Consider the following 24,967-nt stretch of genomic DNA (forward strand, 5'->3'; position numbering starts at 1 on the left):
TCATCTTTAACCGAAAATATTATTGAAAAAAACAACTACTTTATGTTCATGATAAAACAGAGTAACTCAAATTTTAATAATCTAAGCTCATGGCCGCGATCCCCACCGCTTGTCGAGCATGCTTGTCTATCCGATAACAGACTGCAAAGCGATTCCGGCGATCGCAGAGCACCGCGGCATTATTCGCCCGATCAACTTAACGAAACACCACCACAATATATCTCCTCACAATCCAATTACAAATCCAAAGATAAAATAAACTAAACGGGCACAAGCGAACACTTAGTCTTTGCTTCTCGCAAAAAAAGTCAGTTCAAGCACAATAACAGTGTCCATCACAATTGGTTATCCTGTTATAAATTCCGACTCAAACCCAAAATTTAAATCTGATCAAGCGGATAGGTCTCATTTCCAACACAAAATTCAAAAGCATCTGTCAGACAAACCACCTAGTCTTAACAACAACAAAGAACAGCTGCTACACTTTAAAAAGCCATACCTCCAGCAACCAATGTTTCTATTTTACTGCCTACCCCAAAACCAAACAAAGACAAAACTTTGGTTCACAGCTTATTATGGTTCGTTGAAACTAAGGAATGTATATCTCCGAAACAGATTGCATCCAAACCAAACAAAGGATGTGTTGGCGCCCATCTCCATCTAGACTACTACATCTCAAAAGCCATATAAAAAAAAAAACATGTATCCATTTTGTCATTAGACTTCGAGAAGGCTTTTAATAGAATTGGGAAACATGTGATTTTAAACAAATTAATGAAATGAAATGATGGTTCCAAAATGTTTAGATTCGTGGAATCCTTTTTATCCAACAGAAAATTCTCCTCAAGAATTAACAACCACTTTTCTAAAACATACCCTTTAGAAAATGGTATACCGCAGAAATCTCCCATATCGATAATGTTATTCATTATAGCATTCGGTGACATAAGTAATATACTTGAAAACCATAAATTATTAGACCACTGACTCTATGCTGACGATGTTTATATTTAAAGCAAAATGCCAGATTTGACCATGTACAAGAACCTATTTCTTGATGCCATTAACGATATCCATACATGGTCTAAAATATCCGGCTCAAATTGATCAATAGAACTAATAAGAGAACCAATATAATTAAATATTTAAATAGTATCAAAAGCAAAATACACATAAATACTCTTGCTTAAATAACAAAATAAAATGTTAATATTACACCATACCATCAAGCAGTAGGAGAAGCCTCAACGCCTTCCCAACAACACCGATAAAAAACTCGTTTGCCCAGGCTGAACTCCCAACCATAGAACATCGATTTGATGAACTAATATTGAAGTTAGCCCCAAAACTAGTCTTCTCCAGTAACTCAGTAATTGATGCCGATATTGCTCAGAAAGAAATCAAAAATGCATGGAACGAATTCCATCCACTATTAAACTAGTACTGACCAAAACGAGTCAACTACAACTTCCAACAAAACGGGGTTATTACTTCAAACCCACATATACTCCTTCGCATATTAAGCCCAAATCGATTGATATGACACTATCGCAATACAGAATAAACAACACTAATGAATCTATTTACTGAGTAATGTTCACTGAAATCAAATCAAAAGATGAAAGATGGAATTTCATACGTACGAAATTTAAAGAAAATGAAACAGCTAAACGATTGGAGACAATACCATCACCATTAAAAGGAAATCAACAGCGGTAGATCTCATCTTCAATATCCAAACATCCATATCCAAAAATCGCAAGAAACTAATTTTGTTCGCCTAAGACTTGCACACACTTCAATTAAACTAAACCATCCCGTATGCTCCTCATGTAACGTAACACTCAATTTCCGACATTTTTTTAAAAAACTGTACCGAAACAAACAAAAAAAAACAATTAAATGCAATTTAAAAAACTTAAATTTAATAGAAATCTTTAAAACTCCAACTTTAAAAAAATACCCAAATAATAAATGAACTCATATGTAATCTCCAATATAAAAGTTAATTATGTTTAATATCAGACCTAATAGTCCTCGCAACTAGGCTCTATAAACAAAATTTAAATACCCGATAGCTTCTAAGTATCTGCTAATAAATAATAATAAAAATAATAATAATAATAATAATAATAATAATAATAATAATAATAATAATAATAATAATAATAATAATAATAATAATAATAATAATAATAATAATAATAATAATAATAATAATAATAATAATAATAATAATAATAATAATAATAATAATAATAATAATAAATAATAATAATAAAAATAATAATAAAAATAGCATGACTTTTTTCTACACATATTTTGACCATAAGCATTTCACCTGAGTGATAGCCTGTCAAATAGTTCAATTTTTCAAATACCGTCCTTCCTCTAATGTGAGGAAGGACGATTCCGAAGATTCTACAATCATAAATTGATACCTTGAAGCAGATATTGTTAAGAAAATGAAGCTCGGCAGACTCTACCATTAGGTATGGCGTTAAGATCATACTAGGCTATTTTGACGTCAGAACCATTAGCTACTGAAATCGATAAACATTCTGTAAACATTTGTATTGTCTTCAAAAAGTAAATATAGTAAGTTCCTTCCAGCTTCTGAGCAAACATTTATATAACATTCAAATTGATAAAAATTTTGGTTAATGAAGCATTTTATTTAAAAAAAAGACTCATTATTGAAAAGTATTATTTTATGTTCAGTTTAAATTGTTAAAGTAATATTGAAACAATTTTTATAAAATACTCACTTGAACAAATTGTACTGTTAATGCTGATTTTCCAACACCCCCACTGCCAAGAACCACAATTTTATATTCACGCATCTTGTTTACTTTTTATATCAAGGCTGGTTACTTAAATGTTTGTCTATTTGTTTTAATTTTGTTTAATTTGCAAATAGAAAACCCTGAGATTTATTTTTTATATTTTTAAACGAAACACTTTTCATACACACACCAAATAAAAGCAAAAAAAAGAAACTTCGATAAAAAAAATTGTTAGTTTTATATATGTTTATGCATTTGTAAACAAATAATTGTTGTTTCAATTTTGTTTATTTGCTAGTTTGATGTTTCAAACAACAAAAATATTTCAAGTTTTATAAGTAATATTTTGGTTTTATCTAAACGATTCACTTTACTTTGTTACGAAACGTTGCCGAGAGAGTTTTGATTATTGAAATGCAACGGCTTTTGTTGGTCTATGCGTTTTGCTGCAAATAAAAAAAATGTACTTTTTTATAGTGTATTCAACAATTAATTGATGCATGCATTTATAATATTGTGTATAACTTTAAAAAAAGAATAAACATATTTCGTTATTTCTATTATTATAACCCTGATTTAGTGAAATCATATAAAGAAACATACATATGCAATTAACAATATTGCTATGTTCAACATCGGCATCCTTACAAGACGATGTATAAATAACTAACAAAAAATTCAAAATGAATCCCTGTAGGAAATTAAAACAAAATCACAAATGAATGACCAGCTTTCTATCTAAGAAATGGAAGCTATACAATTTAAAGGAAAATAACACTGGTGAAATTAACATGACCAAATCACAATAAGTATTCAGTAGTGGCAAAACTAAGTACGCAATTGTATTGAATTCAAAAATTATTCGAATACACACAAGTAATATCGCTAGAAAAATGGATTTGCTTTAGTACTAGGTCATCACTTAATTATATCATAAATATGCACCAACGAAATCATTTTACAAAAATTTGGCTAATGCATTATAAGCAAGTAATACTTGATACACAATAATTAACATTGTAATTTTAGCATTTACTTTCAGATGAAATCATTTTTAAAAAAATGCGGCAAGGAATAGAAAATAATAATATAGAATGATAAAGCAAACCAATAGTTAATAGATAAGAACTTTTACTTTATGGAATAGTCTGCTCAATCACGCGACCTTAATGAAATAGATAGCTTATAGATTTATATCAAAAGGAAGGTTTGGGAGCTTAAACCGAAAACATCAACGATGTTTCAATGTCTTTAAGACGTAGTCAACGATTTGACAACTTCTTGCGACCTCACTGTAACCCCATCATAGGATTCAGTGATACATATAACAAAAATGAATTACTTTTTCTTTTTATTGTTAATTTTATAATCGGGTTGTATCGGAGTTAGAAAGATTTCTTACAAATAGTTTTCATTTAAGGTTAATGTAATCGGTCCGATTTGTGGAACTGAAAACTTTGAATTTTTTTTAAGTTTCAAGTTCTTGTGTTTGAACGCTGAAATGCGTTTTTTTTCTTCCCATACAAATTCTATGGTAGCTTATGGGGTCTTTGCTTCTTTGTCTTATAACTTGAAAATACCATTGCATGTTTTGTTCCCCAAAACATTCTCCTTTCTCTTCTATGTTATACGACCAATCCCGCACCAAAAACCTCCAAGTCGGCAAACAACACGTGGCCAGCTCACGAGAAAACTATGGCCGAATATTGCCAAGGGTAAAATAGAAAAATTAATTTTTCTAAAAGGCAAGCCACCCAAATGAATAGAATGGGTATCAGCTCAACCGATTTATGTAAAGGATGTGAGGACGAGGAGACGGAGCAAGATACTTTAAACTTTTCGAGAACAATGGCAATATTAAGAAAATATTGTTTAAATCTATGCACCTCTCATATTTAAATGTTCCCAGATATCAGGATGGTAAGGCATCTTCAGCCTTAATCCTCACCAACGTTCCCCTGCCTTTCCCAACCCTTCTGTTTTCGTAAGGAGCACAATCGATCCAACTGAGATGTTTCTTGGCCGTTACGGGTGTATCACCCTATATTACCTAACCTTACATTGCCAACTCCAGTACAGCTGAGGTAACAAGTATAACCAATTTAAAAATAAACAATATACATAATTTTTGCCATCTCCTTTCATTTCTAATTAATTTCTATCATTACGTAAATTAATCAAAATAGTTTTAATAAAAATTATAAACACCAAGCTTACTCTGTAAGAGAACAGACCTATTATAGAGTGCGAATCAGTATTACCAGTTAATCTCTTGAACAAGAGATTATATTTTTTCCCTTCTTGCTTACAATCTTTATTCAAATAAGCAGAACTCTTAAACAAGAGTGTTTTTGCAATTACGATCCAATGCAAACCAAATGTCCTAATAAAAAGAAAATATACAATAAAGTCAATGCAACGTCACAAAAGAAAATGACTGGTGGCCATTTGATGCATTTGATTTGGTGGCTATTGATGCAATAACAATCCAATAAAGATTCATTAAAGCAATTAAAAAGAAATCACGGACAGACCAGCTAAATGAAAATCTTTAGGCCCAATTCCAGTGGAAATATATTATCAGCAATCCCTCAACCCTTGCCAAGGAATAATTTATTCCTACAATATAATCGAAATCAAAGAAGACGAAATATAACTCTCTTAAAAAGTTAAGCATCACACATGTATACAAAAATTACGAAATTCAAGGTAAAACGCAAATAGCAACTGGGGCTGCAATACTAACTTTTGATGCACCGCAGCCACCTTAAGACATAAAAATGGGTTGACAAATTTTAGTTGTAGATCCTTATATCCCTAATCCAACGATCTGTAAAAAGTGTCAACGTATTGAACACACGAAACACCATTGCAAGGAAACAACAAATTAATGTGTAACCTGTGCCGAAACTACACTGAGAAAAATGCGCAAGTGTATTTTGCAACAATTCTATGACAACTGAACATCATTCGAAGGACCGATCTTGTCCAGTTTTCATCAAAGAAAAATCAATAATGGTAATACAAAATATGAAACGATCGATACACAATCAAAGAAGGTAAAGAAGAATGCAACAATTCGGAACATTAATATTCACAATATATACCAATCCAAAAAAAACTAATAGCAAATTATTAAAGAAAAAATTGCCAACGAAATGTCTAAATCCATACAAAATAACAATCATAACCACACAACATCTTTCAGAATTCCAAATCCAATTTCCTACAAAAAGTTATAGCCCTTTCCATAGATCCTTGTGTAAGATATTGGATTTGGAAAACAAAAAATACTTTGAAAGCATGTTTTGTATTCTTGGAATTTAAGCAACAAAATTAAATTTATATTTGATAAGCAGAAACATCTCTTATTTTTGCTTACGTATTTAAATTCAAACTCAATAACCCGTCTCTGTTTTACTCCTTATCTTCGATTCTTCTTCATAATTTCTGACTACACACTTGTGTTATCCGTACAAACTACGAAGAACATAACAAATTGACTCTATGATAGTGCTAGAGGCTTAATATACAAATCCATGATTATTATTTAACATTTCGAACCAATGCGAACCAAATCTCCTTAGATAGCTACAGTCCAATATCCCTTCTTTCAGTATTGTCCAAATAATTCGAGAAAATAATAGAGAACAGGCTTAAATGGACTCAAGAAAAGAATCTCAACAGCGGTCAACACGGCTTTATATCAGGAAGAGGCACTCACACTTTGCATCACATGCTAGACCATGCAGTGCACGGAGAGTTAGTCATATGTCACCACTCTGTTCTTTTGTCCATGGATTTGGAAATAGCGTTTGAAAGAGTCACTACTTATGGACTACTCCAGGTAGTCTATTCTTTTATGTCAAATAGATCAGTCATCGTGAAGATAAACGGATACCCTTCGACTGTTACTGCCATCCAAAATTGAATACCGCAAGGTTCGCCAAAATCTACCTTCTTATATAATGCCTATGTTAATTCATTCCTAGAAACACTTCAATATGAACTTGTAAAAACAAAAACAAAACTAACTTATGCTGACAACATTTTTGTCCTAGCATCGGGAGAAGCAGATGAAGTTTAAAACAAGTCAAATTTGACAGTATCAAATTCATTGAAATGGAGTGATGAATTTGCAGCAGCAAAAATGCCAATAAATAAAATGGATGTATTACATGTTTGGAAAAAACACAATTGTACAAACAATGTAATAAACATTGTGCTTACTAGCATTTCTGGGACTCGTCTGTACGCAAAAGAGCGGTACAAAAATAACTTGCTTAAAATTATTTGCAGTAAATACAAGAGTCCTCATATGAACACTGCAATCGATATAGCAAAAAAGCTTTTATATTCTGAGTGGACTAAGCAAAACAAGAACATACAAATGTAAATAAATGCTGTGCTAAGAACTGCTTTGGAGCATTACCTTCAAATCCCCTTGAAGCCTTACTTGCCGAATCTAATATCTCAAGAAATTCAAAGTTATGAGAACCAAACTCCTCCTTTTCTATTTCCTGAATAGCTTATAGATATTTCCTTAAATGAAACTCCAAAAGAAAGCACTCCAAATGAAGTTTGCTGAAATAATAGTTATGGACATATGGCTATAGATATGGACATTAAAATAGACACAGAGACAGTTGCTAAGAGTAAAGATTTAATCGTTATTAAAAAAATAGTTAGACTCCCTTACGCAAAATAACATGTTTTTTTTTTCTTCCTGGTTGATTGTTTAAAGATGAACCGTTCCTTAGGAAGATTGTGTGTAACACAGGCCTTAATATTTAACTAGCATCAAAAATATTAGTTATTAATATTTTTCTTTTTCAAAAAACAATCAGTATACATTAAAAAGTAAATTGAAATTATTTTAATATTACAATTAATTAAACGAAAAACATGGGTCACGGTAAGCAGTGTTCCCTAGAAGAGAAAGCTGTTATTTAAGTTCTAGGAAGTGAGGGAAAACCCTTCAGAGAAATAGTCAAAATAATGAGTGGATCTCTCAAGTTGATTGCAAAAGCAATTTTACCGCTGCAGCAAAAAACAGCTAAGAAAACCAAGCACAACAACCCCAAGAGAAGATTGAAAGATCATTTGCGCCTCAAAAATCCTTAGAAAATAATAAATAAAATAAAATAAAATACAAAAATAAAAATTATGAAACCATGAAATTAAATGTCTACATTATTTTTCGATATCCATTTTTGGCACAATTAAAAGTGAAGTTAGCAGGACACGTCTCTATTCCATTAGTTCGGTCATATAATTGTAATTGTAAAAATAAAAACTGACAACCCGAAAGTTCTGATGTGTCGGAGCTAAAAAAGAAACACAGATCTTTTTTGACAGCTCAGTTCTCTAAATAAATTGGGTGGCGCAACAGTCCGTTGGAAACCAGGGCCTAATGACTTACAACTCTCAACCATTCCTGTGCGCGAGTACTGTTGCCAGGAATGGAAAGGACCTACAATTTTAGGCTGAATCCGAAAGGCTAATTTGAGAAAGCACTTTTTCATGACAAGAATTACTCTTGAAGTATTTGTCAATTCCTCGCAAGAGGCAGTACCCGCATTTTTTTTTTTAAATTAAGGTGGCATAGACAGGGATTACTCAATTCTCTGCAAAGAACAAAAAACATATTTTACTGCTCTACTAAGTGTGTAACAAGAAAGCTCTGATCGAAAAAAGAAACATACCAAGTGTTGTGATGGGCCTGGCCTTACAAAATAGAAGCACAGATTGTTTCTGACAGATTTGCTTTAAGCTGAATAAGAAAAACTCCTGTTGAAACATCGGTGATAAACAAATTTTTCGCACAACTTTTCTCAATATTTAATAACTTAAATAAGAATTTCCATCGATGAGTTGTCTATTACTCCTTCTTTTATGTTTACAAATTTGTGGGAACAATTATAAATTTAAAAAAAAATAGCAAACATGTCAACAAGTAAATGCGAGAACGAATAGATAACAACACAACCAAGAGGCAATTGAGTAAGAAGGAAGAAGACATATGTTCACCCAAAGCTAAAATAAAAAAAAATATTTGAGACAAAGAATTTTAAGATTTTTTGAAAAATTTTAAATTGAAATCAACTTCGTTTATTTTTTTGTAATCTCACCCAATTAAGTTTTTCCTGTTATTTGGTTATTACTTCGACTTCCATCGAGTTTTCTGATTATACAAAATAAAAACGAAAAATTTTCCAATGTAACATTTGTATTATCGTTTGACACCAATAATTATACACTCAACCATTAGTTATATTTCTTTCGCTTTTGCATCTTCACTGATAAATATGGTGGAAATAAAGTAATTCTTCTCTGGTTTGTTAATTTTGAGATTAATATATATAACGGAACTCTTAAAAAGAACTACAATTTTTAAACAATGTTTTCTATTTCTAATCTAATCCCGTTTTAAATGGTAAGTTGAAAAAAACAAGGTTTAGTTTTTGTATAGACAAAAATACGCTTCTAAATTGATAAAAAAACGAGCAATCAAAGAAAAAGTACTTTCCAATAAGTACATTAATAATTGATGAATCACTTACTTACATACACAAATGCCACACAATCCTAAAGAAGGCACTAAAATAGAGAGTTGTCCAAAGAGATGTCAAAAATATTATGTTTAAGTTTAATAGAAAAAGAGATAGAACACGAAGCAAAGTGGAAAAACGTTTTATCGGAAATACTTCGTTGACTAATACTTTTATGGTTAAATTATTACTTGTATACTGTGTGAGCGAAAAATGTCAATGAATTTGTTTTTTTTTTTACTATTTTATAAAGTTCACGGACTCAGAACAATTGAATAATCCTACGTTACCTACTATAATGCAATTGTGTGATAATATGATACGAATACGAGATACGACCTATTTGACACTGCCGCACACACGGACACGACTATGAAATAATCCATGGAAAGGAAAGGCCCAGTGTTGCCGCTGCATATACTCAGAGTTGCAATGGGATCTCAGAGAAAAATGAATACATTTACACATATGATCTCTATACGAATAAAGCAACTTAATATTCTTCCTTCACTGAGCATGGTTTAATGCATGTCCTTAAACAATAACATGAAATATTGAATGGGATGCAATTTCTGACTCAGACTCTCTCTTAACAGAGAAAAATTGACGTGTACTTTTTGCGTTGTTCCATAAAATAGTTTTTAAGCGGGTCTAACTATAATCGAGGAGACTAGCCCTAAAACTTAAATGATTACATATGTGAACGGGGATAAAGAGTGTCTTTGCAAAAATGAACGTGAATCATATAATAAAGATGACCTAAAAGGGTTAGGCAGAATATATCATCGATTTTTGCAACTAAATTTACCACGCCAACATTTGGAATAAGAGGTGAGAATGAGACGTATTAACGTAACTTACCAAGCAAAAACCAAAGACACTCTATATAAAGACCAGAAACCAATCTGTCATTCTGGTTTACCTACAAGCAAATCTCAATTCCCAACTGCTTTTATCAATTCACTACTGCTATAGTAAATTCACCACTTCTTAAGTCACTTTCAACGAATTGATGAGAAAATGGTATAGTGCTTACCTGACATAAAATGGACAATTTTGTTGCAACATTGGTTGATAAGAAAAAATTTATTAAATCTAATGCAGAATATAGCGATAATAAATGTAATCGGATGGGTTGAAAAATGGATTGTATTTTGTTTTATTGTTTCGTATATGTGTTTTGAAGGTAATAAACTTGAAAATACAACTGATGTAATGCTTATAAGAACAAATTAGTCACAAAAATATCATGTTCTTAAGTTGTTTCAAAATGTGCAATTCTAAATGTAATGGTAACTTATAAAAATAAATTATTTTTCTTTCTTATTCGTTATAATTTGTTTAAATTTATATGTTTAAAGAAGAATGAAGTAATATTGGCGAAGTATTTCAGACACAGTTGTAGCTAACATTTTTAGCGTTATTACAAGAACTTCTTTCTGAAACAAAAATGCTTGTTGGGACTATGAAACAAGAGATGGCGTTTAAAAATTAAATACAATTTGTTTCACCAAACCCAACTTACATACATACTTTAGTAGGTGGAATCTTTGGATATAAAACATGTAGCACTATTTCCGTGATTCTTAAGGGCGGCACTTAGTGACCTAGAGGTCTTTTTGATCGAAAGTGGCAATAAATTATTATTTTGTAACTTTACTACATTTAAAGGTGTGTACTCAGTAGAATAAACTTTCCAAAAAAAGTAATAATTGTCTGAACAATACATTAGCTGTATTATTTTACATAATACAGCAAATGTCTAGTACGAAAACTTGAAAAAATGTTAGCAAAAATGTTAAAAATTGTTTTTTTTTTTAAATTTTAATTGTATTATTAAGAGTTCTGATCCAGGAAAAATTACACGTCTCAAAAATTATCTTTTTTGAATGTTCTAATACATTTTTTCGATATGATTATTCCAAAAAAGTATTTTGATAATTTCAAAGAAGTGAACAAGTTTAACAATTTCACTATAATTTAAGTAAAAAAATACAAAACAGTGTGACATCACCTCAATTAAGAAAATCTAAAATCCTCAAAACACAACTTAATAAAAAAAACAACAACAACTGTCAAAACAAGTAAATACATCGCATCGAATGGACCCAATGACAAAATTACAAATACAACAATATAAACAAATTGATGTTGAAGGGAGGAACGTACGAGATATGGAGTGTCTTTGGCAAAAACACTATATAGAGTGTTTTTGTTGCCGAGTCACACTATCATAAATGTTTTTCTGTAGACGCACAAACACAAACATGCTTCAGCATTGTCGTCGTCTGGGTTACGATGGGCCTGCTTCGAGGTAGCTCTGAATGTCATTTCTAATATGACATTTATAAAATGACACTTCCGTCTTAAGCCACTGGCATTTGTTATTAAAATTTTGTTTTGATTTTTCGTTGAGTAAAAGATATGAATTTTGAAATCGAAAAATTTTTATGTTTGCGGAAGTAGCTTATGCAGCCTATCTGAGTATGTTTAGCTTATGGAGCATGAGCAGAGCAGACTAAGAGACGTTGTTGGTTCCTGGAGCTCAATCTACGGAGTTCTGTAAACTATGAGGAGTTATTGGAAACTCGTATTCTGTTCTACGAAAATAAAACGTTTTCAAGAAAAAATTGTAAAATTATTTGATGTATATTTCAATGACTTACTTTTTAACTTTTTCTAATAAACAATGGTTATCCCTCCAAATGCAAATTTATTTTGTTTGTTGACTTTTTTATAGCTGTTGAGCTGTCAGATAAAGCAAATGTTCAGCAAATTTGAACTAGAGTTCCGGTTTGGCGTCAATACCGAACATTACTGTTCAGGAAATAATATTCCCTGGTTTGAGTATACGTCAATTAATTCGTAAAATGTTCAAAATCTATGATACATTTACCATATACCGTGTGTGCTGTGCTGTGATTGAGATCGGAGTGGCAGAGAAAGGTTCTGCCAACCATTGCAAAGCAAAACAAATCAAAAAAACAACTCCAATTACAACTGTGGCCTTCCAGTCAATTCTCTTAGAATTAAAGTACCGCTTGTACGAGAAATGTAGCAAAAATATAACTTGAATAAACACCTTGAATTTAAACCGCAGTTAGAGTAGAGTTGTTAATTGATTTACAAAGTAAATATTTAAAGATTGAATTTAAACAGTGCAATCGAGTCTTAAAGATTAAAATAGTTCAACACATCTCGTTGCCCTTAGAAGATATTTTAGGATACTGGTAGTAAGGCCAATTTGGTAACGCCAAACTCGCCGGCATCGTTAGTATCTGTTAGTATCTGTTTGACCTTTTAGGGATTCTTGTCAGGCTAGCCCAATTGCCTCCGAATGATTGCCACCGTTAAGCCAGTACAATCCTTAGGAGTAAAATGAATGGATTCGTTTTAGATTTAATATTTGAACTCACTTAATATACAGTCAATGTTGGAAATTTTGTTTGGGTTTTCCCCCGATTGTATTCTTTTTTTCTTACTACCTACTGGTAGTACTCTTTATACCTAGAAGATGAACATTAAGCGAGTTGACTAGGATACGTACTTACACAATTGATGTCCGCACGCTGTTGCGTCGTTTTTTTTTTAAGTGGCTTGCATATTATTTCCTGGCAGCTGATAAATAGGCCGAGTTGGCCACTGCTGCTGTTATGTCGTTTCAACACCAACACTTAGCTGCTGGGAGAAGGGCGTTAGCGGTTGCGGTTGTGAATGACAAAACCTCCATTTGCATCATTGACTTGGTGGTGCTGTTGCATTTAATACGTTTGACTATTGGTAGAGATGGTGACACCTCCACCTCAACGCCTGCGGCAGCTATGGCCGTTGAGAAGTACATACAAACACAATGGGCAGTATCTGACGATGAAAAAATTGATATTATTTTGTTAAGAGAAATAAAATATACAAAATACTTGCCTGAGTTGCCATAGAGTTTGGACTTTTCTATAAGAAATGCACGGGATAACGAACACATGCTAATGGTAACGGGCAAAATCCTTTGAACTTAACTTGTAGGCCGAAAGAGAGCAAACCCATTAAGTCGGGCTCTAGATAATATATTTCCTCTATGCACCCGCCAGAGAATGTATACAGAAATACAATAACAATATACACACAACAAAAGTAGGAACACAAAGAAAAAAAAGTAAACAAATCAAGGAAATGAGTGCAGCAGCCTAAATAACCTGAGAGAAAAAGATATAAGTAAAATTCTATGTGCTACAATATTTATAAGGAGACATTCATAAAGAAGATTTTCATTCAAACTTTGTAAGTTGTCGCTCTCGATTCTTCAAATTTTGTAGTTTTGTCAGCTAATACAATTTCTTAGTTAATTTTTTGTATGGGGATGAGACATCTGGGGTCCTACTTACATAGTATTCGATTCTACAATGAAATTACTCGAATTCGAAAAATTGGAACTATGTATCTATTTGAATACTTTCGAACCAACGAGAATCGAATAGTTCTAGTAGTGCCAACTTTATTCATATGAACTTTCGAATAAACGAGGAACTAAATAACTCGAAAGTGTAATTCAAAACAAATCAAAATTGAAAATAATCATTCTACATAAAATGTGTTTGCGAGCAAAGTTTTTTTTTTTTGTCAAAGTGTAAGGAAAATGTTGAATATCAGTTCCATCTACCACCCCAATTACACCGGGAATTAATGAATTTTGCCAAAAAAAGTGTTTGGACTTTCGTTTCACTTCCTCATTTATTTGAAAATTCATCATAAACGGGCACATGACTCTTTCGATTGAAGTCAAAACTTTGGCAAGTATTTTTGACATGGTTTGTTGTACAAATCCAGCGTTCTTGTCACCACCGCTTTAGTTTTGTTAACCTCCTATTGGCAAAAACTTCAATATTGCTGACAACTTAATGATAACCGGAACCGCATTTTGTCTTCTGCGAGTAGTCATGTCGGATGATATGGTGCTAAGTAAGAACATAAATCCTTCTTTAGAAAGACGATAGTTCTTAACAAAACTTAAACAAAAGTATATATTTTTCTTTAAGAATGCGTTCAAATATTCTACAACATATATATTATGTATGTCTATATTGAAAATAACTTATTCATACGTAGTACGATTTGAAATTAGAATCGGAAATGAGTTTCGAATAGAATCACAGTAGAATCGAGTTACATAGTAGTTCCCCTGTATATGATTATTTGTGCTACAACCTTGAAGTCCAAATATGTCGTAGAAATCCTATAAGGTGCTCAACTTAACTGGAACTTTAGCCGTCACAGTTGAACTTTTTGGATATTGCTAACAAAATTTTTAATTTCGAAACCTCCTTCAGCATGTATCTTCTTTATGAATTTGAGTTTCATCTTTTTCGTTGTACAAGCTACAAACAAAGCATTTATTCACTTGGTGAAACTTAAATAAAAGTGTAAGAAGTGACTTAGTTTGTCCCCTTAGTAACATAAAGTTGACCTTGTACTTTAGCTGCTGCGTCGATACGAAACGGAGCTAACCAGCTTCTAAGGATTAAAAATTTTAAAGTGAAGTAAATGCCAATTGCAATATTCTTATTTATTTGATTATTCCCTCGACAACTTCTAGCCTTAGCGATGAGCGAAATCAGTATCTCTTTTTATTTTATTTCAATGCAATCGTTTTCTTGCCATTTCATAACTCTCAGACCCTTTTCGAAAAGTTTTCCAGTACGACAATTAGAATCCTCCAAAAATAAGTCGTTCAGTATTCGTGGTCTAAATATAACCTTTTTGCACAATGAAACTACCTGCAAAAACACATTAATATAGCTTCATACACCATCTTTATATCTGCTTTATTATTCTATTACATTCCGCATGAGCTTCACACGTCGAAACCTGAGTAATGGATTTTATTTGACAGTTTTCTTTTGTTTTCGTTTCGTTGTAGTCTTTTTATATTTTAATATTTCAATATTTTCTTTTAAAAAATATTTATGTAATTTTAGCTTAATCGCAACTAAAGCATTCGAAAACGAGTAATTCAAAATGTTAACGAATATGTTTCCTGTTAAAAAAATAAAGCCATTACGAAAGAAAGCAGAAAGGAAATCTATAAGAGCAACAAACGTCAAATAGATAAACGGTAAAGTGTACTATGTCAATTTTCATTAATTTTATGTTTTTGAATTTTTGTGCCTTATTGTTATTTGATGCTTAGTGTAAAGCACTGCCATGCGTAAGGGCTTGGGTTCAATCCTTAACTATGCAGGTTATTGCCTCTTACGAGGAATTGACATAATTGGCATACAATCTGTAGGTCTGCTAAATCCCTGACATTACTCGCGCACACAGATGATTGCGAGTTGTAAATCACTAGGTCTTTATGAACTATTTCGCCATAGTGGTTTTGTATGTAGATATCGAGAATAATATTTAAAACATTTTTTGCTGGATTTTATAAATATCAATAACATGAGAAAATTATTTTTCAGGGTAATTATTATTTATTTTGAAAGAATTTCAATCAAAGCAATATTTTAAAAAGTCGACTCATTTCACAGTGTAGATAGCTTAATTTTATACCATGTTTATAAAACGTAAAAATTTTATCGGGTAAGCAAATATTACTAACCTTTTAACATAATTCGGACACAGTCAAACTATTATAAGCTTTGCCAGCTTCTAATGGCGCTAATTGTTTTTTAAGTTCAATAGATCCCAGACTTCTATGTGTGCGTGGCATACACCTTTTGCGTGGATGCTAACCGTACTGACAGCTCAGGTTTAACGTCTGCCATTAACAATTTGAAATTTTAGGCTCTAGAGGAAGAAAATACCACAATCTTCTGAATTCATAGTTTCTGTTTCACATTTTAGAAGAGCGTCTTATTGCCTCGCCTTTGTTGTACTAAAATAAGTGTGTTATATTCTGCCCTGCCTTTAACTGAAGTATAATTGGTTTTTCACCGAAAAATCAATTTTTGATTTGTAAAGATTAAAGAATACGCGATTTGAAATATTGAGACGTGTATCCATTTCCTTTTAATTTATTTTGAAACCAAACTATGAACACCAGGACATTAACAAAAAATTGTAATCCTTTTAAAAATATTCATTAAAGAAACTTGTGCCGAATGCGAATATTTGTTGAAATTGAAGTGTGATTCTCAAGAAAAAAAAAAGATAAAAAATATCTGAAAGAGTGAATGCAAGTAGAGAAGGATTTTTAAATTCTTATTTTTATAATCATATTTTTTATTGTCCTTGAGCAGACATTTTGTTTCAGACTTTTTTTTAATTATCATTTTTGTCTTTAAAGTATATGATTAAAATATTTATACGTTATACATAAAACAAAGAAATTGCTCGTGCAGCAGCTTAAATTCTACCGCGTTGCTATTATGGTATAATTTGATTTGTTTTACGAGTTGTTTTATCTTGATAAAGCGTGTATGTAATACAATGAAAGCATTTTCTTACACTTTTGAAAATACATAAACTTATATTTATCTAAAGAAATTTGAAGAGAGATAACTGAATGTAATTTAGTAGTCATAATTGAATATTAAAGTAATATATTATTTTATTATATTTGTGTTGTTGAAAAGCTTTTGGGGACGACTTTCCTTCTAAATTTTTTTTTTTCAAGTAGGTAGGAACTCAATAGAACATGTTTTAAATGTTAAGGCGAGAAAACACCTTTAGTCTTAAAAAAATATTTTCTTTTTTGGACTAAACCCTACTTTTTTAGTATTTCATTTTTTAAGCCTCAAACAAGTTATTTTTGATTGATAGTACGGCGTACTAACAGTTAAGTATGTTAAGGGGCCAGCTGCACTGCTGCAACCCAACTGCTTGGAATCACTATAGGATTTGGAGTATGTGCGAGTTTGGGTATATGCAAAGTACTTTTTGCATTTGAGGGCTAAAATCAAAGAAATTCCCAAAAAAAAAAAATACTGAACAAAAATCAGAAGAAATTTCAAAATCAATCTTATTTATGCATGTGTTGTATGTGAAAAAGTGAATTCTGAAAATAATTTAAAGCATTTTAAAATAAATTGTTTGGTTGAACCACCAAGACTGTATAAGCTGAACAATTTCATAAATTCAATAATTTGTATCTTACTAAATCTCGACATAAATTTAAAGCATATATAACAACATGTTGCTTTAAACATATATTCTAAAATAATATTTTCTTGCAAACAACAAAGTATTTTCTATGAAATTCTTTTGAAAAATTTACTAAATTCGTATGCTTTGAAACGATTACGCTTTAAACGACTGTCGAAATTTTTTTGTTTAAAGCTAAGTCAGAGTAAAATCATTTACTTTACTTATATTTTTTGTACATAGTTTTTTGGGACGATTCAAAGTTACAATTTGCATTCCATAAAAACGGCGGTAAAATGTGCTAATTGTGAATAAGGTAACTTCAAGCGATGCTCTGTATGAACGTGTGTAAGACGTTATATTTCGAAGTAGTACCTATAGAGTGTACTGAAATAAGGAGAACATCTAAACTGCACCAAGTTTAGATTAATGCCGTAATATGCGAACGTCTAAAACCCATCGGTAACAGCCTGATAGGTCCTTATCAGTGTGGTTTTAAACTAAAAGTAGATCAAATATTCACATTACCACAAATGCTAGAAAAACCCCAAGAATATCAAATCTACACTTACCATCTTTAATCTATTTTAATACCGTATATGACGGCATCACAGGGACACACTCTATAGAAGCATACTAGTTTTGGCATCCCTGTCTAACTTTTCGTTTGTGCAGGATTTGAGTTTGGACTGAGACGAATCCTTAATGGTGCTAAGGAACTTTTTGGCTGCGATCAGCCTTTTGGCGGTTCCAAGGACTGAGTTGATTTTGTTAAACCTTCGAAAGGCTCTCCTATCTTTATGGATCCATCTGAAATCTGGACTATATTCTTCCTTTTCAGATGTACCATGTCGGATTCAGCCCGTCCAAGAAAAATATGCAACGAGAAATAACGATTTTGACGTCTGGTATTAGTTTTAGACAAATCGAATAGACGGTTTCTAACAGAAAGTAAAAACCTTTAGAAAATACTAAAATATTAGAACTACAAGAAAATTGATTTTCGATTCGAATATCTTGAAATTAAATGATGGTAAGAAGTAATAGCCTTACACTTCACGTAATATTGTTATTGTTCGATCTAAAGTAAAACAAGTATAGTTATCCTTAAATAAATATAATGAAATACAAAATTTTAAAATGAAGATAAAAATTCAATATGTGTGAAAAATCACTGCTACATTTTAAACCGCAACTGTATGTTCTGAAACTATTTTTTCCTCTTGATTGTTGTGAAATATATATAAAATATATTCTTGGTATGATTCTTGGAAAACTTTGTTTGATGTTCGTATATGCTTTGCAATGGGATATAAATATATTATTTCATATTGCTAAACGTGTGTTCAGAGAGTGTTTTTAATTTTTTGTTCAAGTTTCTTATAAAACAAATCTGTTTTTGCTGTGTTTAACAATGTTCTTTTTTTTTGTTATTAGTTCTCAAGCACAATAAAAAGAAGAAGAATCAACAATGGATTTTGTACAAGTTGCAGAGGATGAAGGAGATGAACCGATTGAGCTACCAACAGAGGAAGATGGCACTTTATTACAATCAACTGTACAGGCCCAATATCCCGGATCGTGTGGACTCAAATATCGAAATGAAGATACGAAAGCTGTCCGTGGAGTTCGATTGAACGAAGGACGTTTCTTTCCACCAACTACGGATGGTGGGTGGGGTACTCAAATCTTTTTCTGTGTTTTTCCTAAAGGTAAAAATTGTTTTTGATTAACCCATTCAATGTATTGATCATTTTTACATTTAACTAGAGAACAAACGAAAAAGTGATGATAACTTAGAAAATTCAACAGCAAAAACAAAACGTGTTGAATCGCGAGCACGTTGCACAGATTTGATTGTGCTTGGATTGCCATGGAAAACTACAGAAGATAGTCTACGTGAACATTTTGAAGAGTTCGGCGATGTTTTAATGGCTCAAGTAAAAAAAGACGTTGATTCGGGTCAATCTAAAGGATTTGGTTTTGTTCGATTTGCTTACTATGAAGCACAGAAACGTGTTTTATCGACTCGTCATTTGATTGATGGCAGATGGTGTGAAGTTAAAGTACCTAATTCGAAGGTAAGTCAAAGTTTTTAGCCAAATATCGTTTTCAATGGTCACGCAACATAATTTCCTTTTATGCTAAATTATGCATTTAAAAAGCTTGACTCTTACTGGCTTTAGATATTATATTTGCCAACAAAAAGGGAACATTCAAGTAGCTTTGTCATTTGAATGGAAGAAGACCTTGCGTTGAATCGGGTATATCTGATTTGTTCTTACTTATTAATGATGTTGGCCTTACTTCGCGGTTTTGTCTATTTTTTGCCATGTTATGTTTAGACCTCGTGATCGAACACCTGGATTATTTTTAAAACCAACGAGAGCAACATTTTTGATAATGTAACTGCAACAATAGATTTATTCTTTTAACAAAAGTTTTTTTTCACAATAATATAGGACACTTTGTTGTAAGCATAAGTTTTGTACCTAAATCTTCAGGTTTTCACCAACTAAAGAGCTGTTTTCTGGTCATACAAAAGATGGAATTAGGGTCATCTGAAATAATTTAAATATTTTTTAGTGAGGATCGATTTTTTAAAGGCTCTAATTTTTCGGGTGAGAAACTCGGGCAAACTCTTGAAATGCAAGATTGTTCTACCTACCCTTAAATTAAACTTTGAGTTGTGCATATTATAAAACAATAATATTAAAAAAAGTGAAAAATTGTTTATAATTATGTATACTTCAGCTCCTCCGAAAAAGACTTGCATATACAAATAGTTTTGTACTTAAAATATTATACATGCCTTGATTTTCGATATTAATTTATAAATTTTTCACCAAAATTAATTAAAAAAAACACACTTGAAAACTTTGTTTTTTTTTATCGTAAAGAAAATTCCTGTTGGTATCGCGAACCGTCGTGACAAATTTATTGACAGTCGTCATTAAAGAAGTTGATCTCCTGTCATGGTTACAAATAAAGTTCATTTTTACAAGATTAATTTTTCCGTATATTACAATTTTATTGATTATTATTAAAAAAGTTAAAAAAAAAACATAACACTAAGCAACAAGTAAAATTCATAAATTATAAGGTTTGTAATTATTTCAAATTTTATGTCTTTTCCGACACAAAAAAACAAACCACAACAGCAAGGAATGGTGCATCAAGTACCTTGTAAAGTATTCGTTGGGCGTTGCACTGAAGACATGACCGCCGAGGATTTACGTGAATATTTTTCAAAGTTTGGCGAAGTAACAGATGTATTTATACCAAAGCCTTTTCGCGCATTTAGCTTTGTTACTTTTTTGGATCCAGATGTTGCTCAATCCTTATGCGGAGAAGACCATATCGTAAAAGGTAAAACAATACAGTAAAAACTTGACATATGTAAGTAATTATTTATTTTTTTTTATAGGTATATCCGTGCATGTTTCAAATGCAGCACCAAAAACTGAACAAATTCGAAATAATAGTGGTGGAAATCCAGGCAATTATAACAACTACAATAGATATGGTGGAAATGGCAACCATGGAGCAGCCAATGTTCATGGCTTAACACAACACGGACAACGTGGCACTCACAATAATGGCTATGGAAGTAATATGAACGGAGGCAGCGGTTTAGGGGCTGGTCATGGTCTTGGGGGTTCAAATAACGGCGGTATGATGGGAAATGGACTTAATGGCTCTAACATCGGCATGTCTGGCCTGGGAAATGGTTCCATAGGTGGTGGTGCAAATGGGGGTGGCTTAGTTGCAACATCAAATCCAACATCAAGTAGACAAGATAACGCTTTACAAGCATACAACCCACCAATTCGTGGTAGTGGTTCCGGTAATGTTTATATGCAAGGTCAAGCTATACCACCACAACAACACAATGGAGGATGGAATAATCAAAACCGTGGCAACTTGGACATGCCCAATTTACAAGCCTTGGGAATAAATCCACAAGGTCAAAATCCATCTAATCAAGGGCAAAGTCTTAATAATCCCCTTGGAGTCGGATTAAATTTGAATCAGATTTCCATGAATCCAGCTATAGTTGCAGCTGCTCTTAATCAATGGGGTCTAATTGGCAATCTACAGAATCAGTCACAAGACCAAGTAATTACTTTATAAATATAGAAGGTGACCCGATAAAAACGATAGATGAAAAAGAGAAATACTTCGTTGATATGCAATATAAAATTAATTCTGGTTTTGTTATGAATTTTATTTCAAGTAATTGTGTTTGGAAAAGCACTTTATTGGAATAACAGCGTCGGTTTGAATTTCACAAAGCCCAAATTTTATTTTTGTGGCTTATAATCCCGTTTGAGTAATACCAAAAGCTGAAAGTGAACTTAGGATTTAAGTGCCACTCAAAATAGGGTACTCAAGTTTACAACAGTGTGACGAAGTGCTTTCGCTCTGAAGTGATAAATTTCATCATAACCAAATTAATCTTGAATTTTATTAACTGAGTCAAATTTTCATATCTATTTTGATAGTTTATACTCTATTCGTAAGCAAACGATGTGAGATGAAATAAAAACCAAATTAAATATTTTGATAATTTGATATCATACATAATTTCCTAACATAGTTCCTGAAGTAAGCATAAGAATAAGAAAATCTATCGTTGCTATCTGGTGAGCCCATTTTAAGAAAATATAAATTTAATGTGTTCTTTTTTAATAGGGATTTGGCGGTGGTGGTGGGCAGAATAGCCAGAGTGGGGCTGGAAATCAAGGAAGTTTTTTATCATGGATGACACAAGGTGGTGGTGGAAATAGTAGTAGCGGACAAAGCTCAACGACTGCTGCTGTTAGTAACGATACGCAGCAGGTAAGAAGCAGAAACGTCATCTAATGAATTATAATGTAACTATCTTTTACCATATTTATTTTATCAGCAAGATATATTTTAAATGTATTTCGTTGTATTATTATTCAAGAAATATCTGTAGATAATAAGGTGTCCAGTGGAAATACGGCATAAGACAATTTATTTTTCAAATCTGAATTAATAAAATCCAGGCGTAACTATTTACTATTTGAAAAATATAGGATTTTGCCCAAAAATAACAAAACTAAATTTTTTCAATACAAAATTACAAATACATTGTAATACATTGGAAACTTATTTGCAATGAAATAAGTCTTTGCACTTTTTCATGACAGAAAGAGAATGCCTCCTAATTTAGGAGGTATGAGTTTCGTATTAAATGAAAGTTGGCGTCATATTGAATTCAACCTATTCCAAGTACTCAATATGCCTTTTCTTTGGAATGCTGTTATACCTTAAAGCATATAAGATGCTATCTGATATTTCTAATGGTATAAATTGTGCATTTCTAGTGTTAGTATCCATTAAGGTGCGACCTTTATATGATTTAGCTTAGGCGAAATAAGAGGTTTTCCATTAAGGTCTCGAGGACTTTTATTTAAAATATATTATACAATGAACCTGATACACAATAAAAAAAAATAATATTAGCTACTTAGTGAATTAACGACATTTAAATTTATACATTTTTGCTTGAATATTATTTATGACCAATCTAACTTTCGTTAATAGGAAGCGGTTCATTAACTTCTTAACATCAACTTATAGACGATTTTGTGCCAATTGATTGATGATTAAGTTTTTATTTTCATCGTTTTTTCTTTGCATTATTCGATAAAAATTGCTTTTTTTTCCATACACCTTTAAAAAATTATATCGAAAAACGTATTTAAAATTTCTATCTCAAATACAAATAATAGGATTCCAATAAAATAACAGAATTGCAAATTTACACTGATTCAAAAATGAAGGGAGACCAAGAAGATTTAGCACAATTAATCTTATACCAATGTCTCATCCCCATACAAGCAAATGACCGAAGAAATGTAATTCCAAAACTATAAATCTAAATATCTACCCACTTAGATGATTTTCTCTACTATGTAGATACATAAACTTGCATTAACACCAATTTCTTCTGATAGAATTGAACATATCCAGCAAAATAAAAAAAAAATATATCCTTCATTTTTTTTAATTTCATTTACATACATATGTATTTATTATTATGCCTTTTATATGTGGCCCAACTGCACAGTTTGGTTTGCCGTTTCATAATGAACAGACTTAATCCTAAACAACGATTGCAAATTGTGCACATTTATTTTTAAAAAAATGGTTCGGTTTGCAAGACAATCAATTGACGGACATTTTTGTTGGGCGCAATATCTCGCCACTAGGGCCTATAGAGTTGCCTCCAAGATCGAGCGATTAATGCCCCACTGAAAGTACCAAGAAGAAGTGCTGCATGATATCTATTTTATTTTGTATGCATGTTACAAAAACATTATTTTTGTATTATTTGAATTTAAAATTCAATTTAATATATGCTTGAAAAATATTATTAAAAACAGACAAACTAAACAATTTTATTTACAGGGAAATCATCAGAGTTGGCCACGGAAAAATAATACATCAAATACAGACGTGCAGGATCAAAAACCTAATATGATATGAGTTTCCCTAAGGACGATGTACTTCAGTTTTTATTATCAAAACTTTCTGGCTTTTTTATCATAAAATGTTTTACATGATTTCTAGAATTTAACAAAACATAATTAAAAGTGAAATATGTATAATAGAATATTGGATACTTTTTAAAGTCTTCAAAACTACTTTTTTTTTTTAATTTTGAAGTACAACAGTTTTTCTTTTCTCATATTTTCTATGAGTAAATTCTTCAAGGAAAATAAATATTTTCCTAGTTAAAATAAGCTTAACATTGTATGGTTTCGTTCAAAAATTTCTTAAATGTCATATAATAATACATTTTAAATTTGTATCGAGTGGTTCGCAGTAGATTATCTCTTTTTTTATGATAGGTGCAAGATAGGAAATAATGCACTATACAGTGAATCCAGTTTTGCAAATCTTACAGTTGGAAAATCTTACAAATGTCGGTAACTTAAAAAAATTAACATGCAACTTTTTAAAATACTAATTAATATGAAGAGAGAGAATTAAATCAGTTAATTACTTATGACAAGCACATCTTAAGTTGCAAAAAAAAATGTTATACATTCTGGTTGATAATGATGATGAATTAACTTAATAATGTTCTTGATTGAAAAGAAATTTAAATTCCCTAAATAATGTTCTTGGAAATAAACTTAAGTATATAACTACAAAACCAAGTTTTTATTTATTTGAAGATAAAGATTTTTCTTTAGACGCTTTGCAAACAATAACAAGATTAAAATACTGCAAAAGTGTTTTATAATATGTTGGTTGCTTAATGCTGGGTGGCCAACCAAAAAAAAAGTTTGGATTATTACAAATAAATGATAATAATTGATACAAATAAAGTTTTAAATTGAGTAAGTAGAAAACTCTCATCTTCATTATTGTAACTATTTTGTTAATATTAAACTACGTACAGTTTTCTTCTCGTTTTAAAACTTGGATTTGAAAATGTACATGAAGAGTTATAGACGGAAGAAATCGTCCTGCCCATCTCAAATGATAAACAATAGTTGCACCGCTCTAAAT

At 31.4% G+C, this 24,967-nt stretch overlaps 2 protein-coding genes across 10 annotated transcripts in view; one reads left to right on the forward strand and one right to left on the reverse strand.

Moving 5' to 3' along the window:
* LOC129953335 (ras-related protein Rap1) overlaps positions 1 to 9,621 on the reverse strand; it is a 35,557-nt gene extending 25,936 nt beyond the window's left edge. Inside the window, exons 1-2 of one of the 3 annotated variants that reach the window (XM_056066450.1) lie at positions 9,354 to 9,621; positions 2,769 to 3,232 (exon numbers count right to left, since the gene is read on the reverse strand). In XM_056066450.1, coding sequence (XP_055922425.1) covers positions 2,769 to 2,843 — 75 coding nt within the window. In that variant the 5' untranslated portion in view covers positions 2,844 to 3,232; positions 9,354 to 9,621. Of the gene's footprint in view, positions 1 to 2,768; positions 3,233 to 8,917; positions 9,093 to 9,349 lie in introns of those variants that run through there. The other 2 variants (XM_056066449.1, XM_056066447.1) reach the window with 2 other exon arrangements.
* LOC129953334 (TAR DNA-binding protein 43-like) lies at positions 9,081 to 24,608 on the forward strand. 7 transcript variants are annotated; one of them, XM_056066445.1, is made up of 7 exons: positions 9,081 to 9,222; positions 18,854 to 19,128; positions 19,187 to 19,497; positions 20,578 to 20,785; positions 20,844 to 21,535; positions 22,112 to 22,258; positions 23,858 to 24,608. In XM_056066445.1, exons 2-7 carry the CDS (start codon positions 18,888 to 18,890, stop codon positions 23,933 to 23,935), a joined length of 1,677 nt encoding a protein of 558 aa, XP_055922420.1. In that variant the 5' UTR covers positions 9,081 to 9,222; positions 18,854 to 18,887; the 3' UTR covers positions 23,936 to 24,608. The 7 variants fall into 7 exon arrangements, with proteins under 7 accessions (XP_055922420.1, XP_055922419.1, XP_055922416.1 ...); XM_056066444.1 differs by lacking the exon at positions 9,081 to 9,222 and adding an exon at positions 16,095 to 16,217; XM_056066441.1 differs by lacking the exon at positions 9,081 to 9,222 and adding an exon at positions 16,160 to 16,512.
* Positions 24,609 to 24,967: the final 359 nt, after the last annotated feature.

Source organism: Eupeodes corollae, chromosome X (genome assembly GCF_945859685.1).
Source record: "Eupeodes corollae chromosome X, idEupCoro1.1, whole genome shotgun sequence".
Lineage (NCBI taxonomy): Eukaryota > Metazoa > Arthropoda > Insecta > Diptera > Syrphidae > Eupeodes > Eupeodes corollae.

Coding starts and splice junctions, on each gene's coding strand:
- LOC129953334 (XM_056066445.1), top strand. CDS start 18,888: ATGGATTTTGTACAAGTTGCAGAGGATGAAGGAGATGAACCGATTGAG. Junction 19,129..19,186: donor TTTCTGTGTTTTTCCTAAAG/GTAAAAATTGTT, acceptor ACATTTAACTAG/AGAACAAACGAAAAAGTGAT. Junction 22,259..23,857: donor TTAGTAACGATACGCAGCAG/GTAAGAAGCAGA, acceptor TTTTATTTACAG/GGAAATCATCAGAGTTGGCC.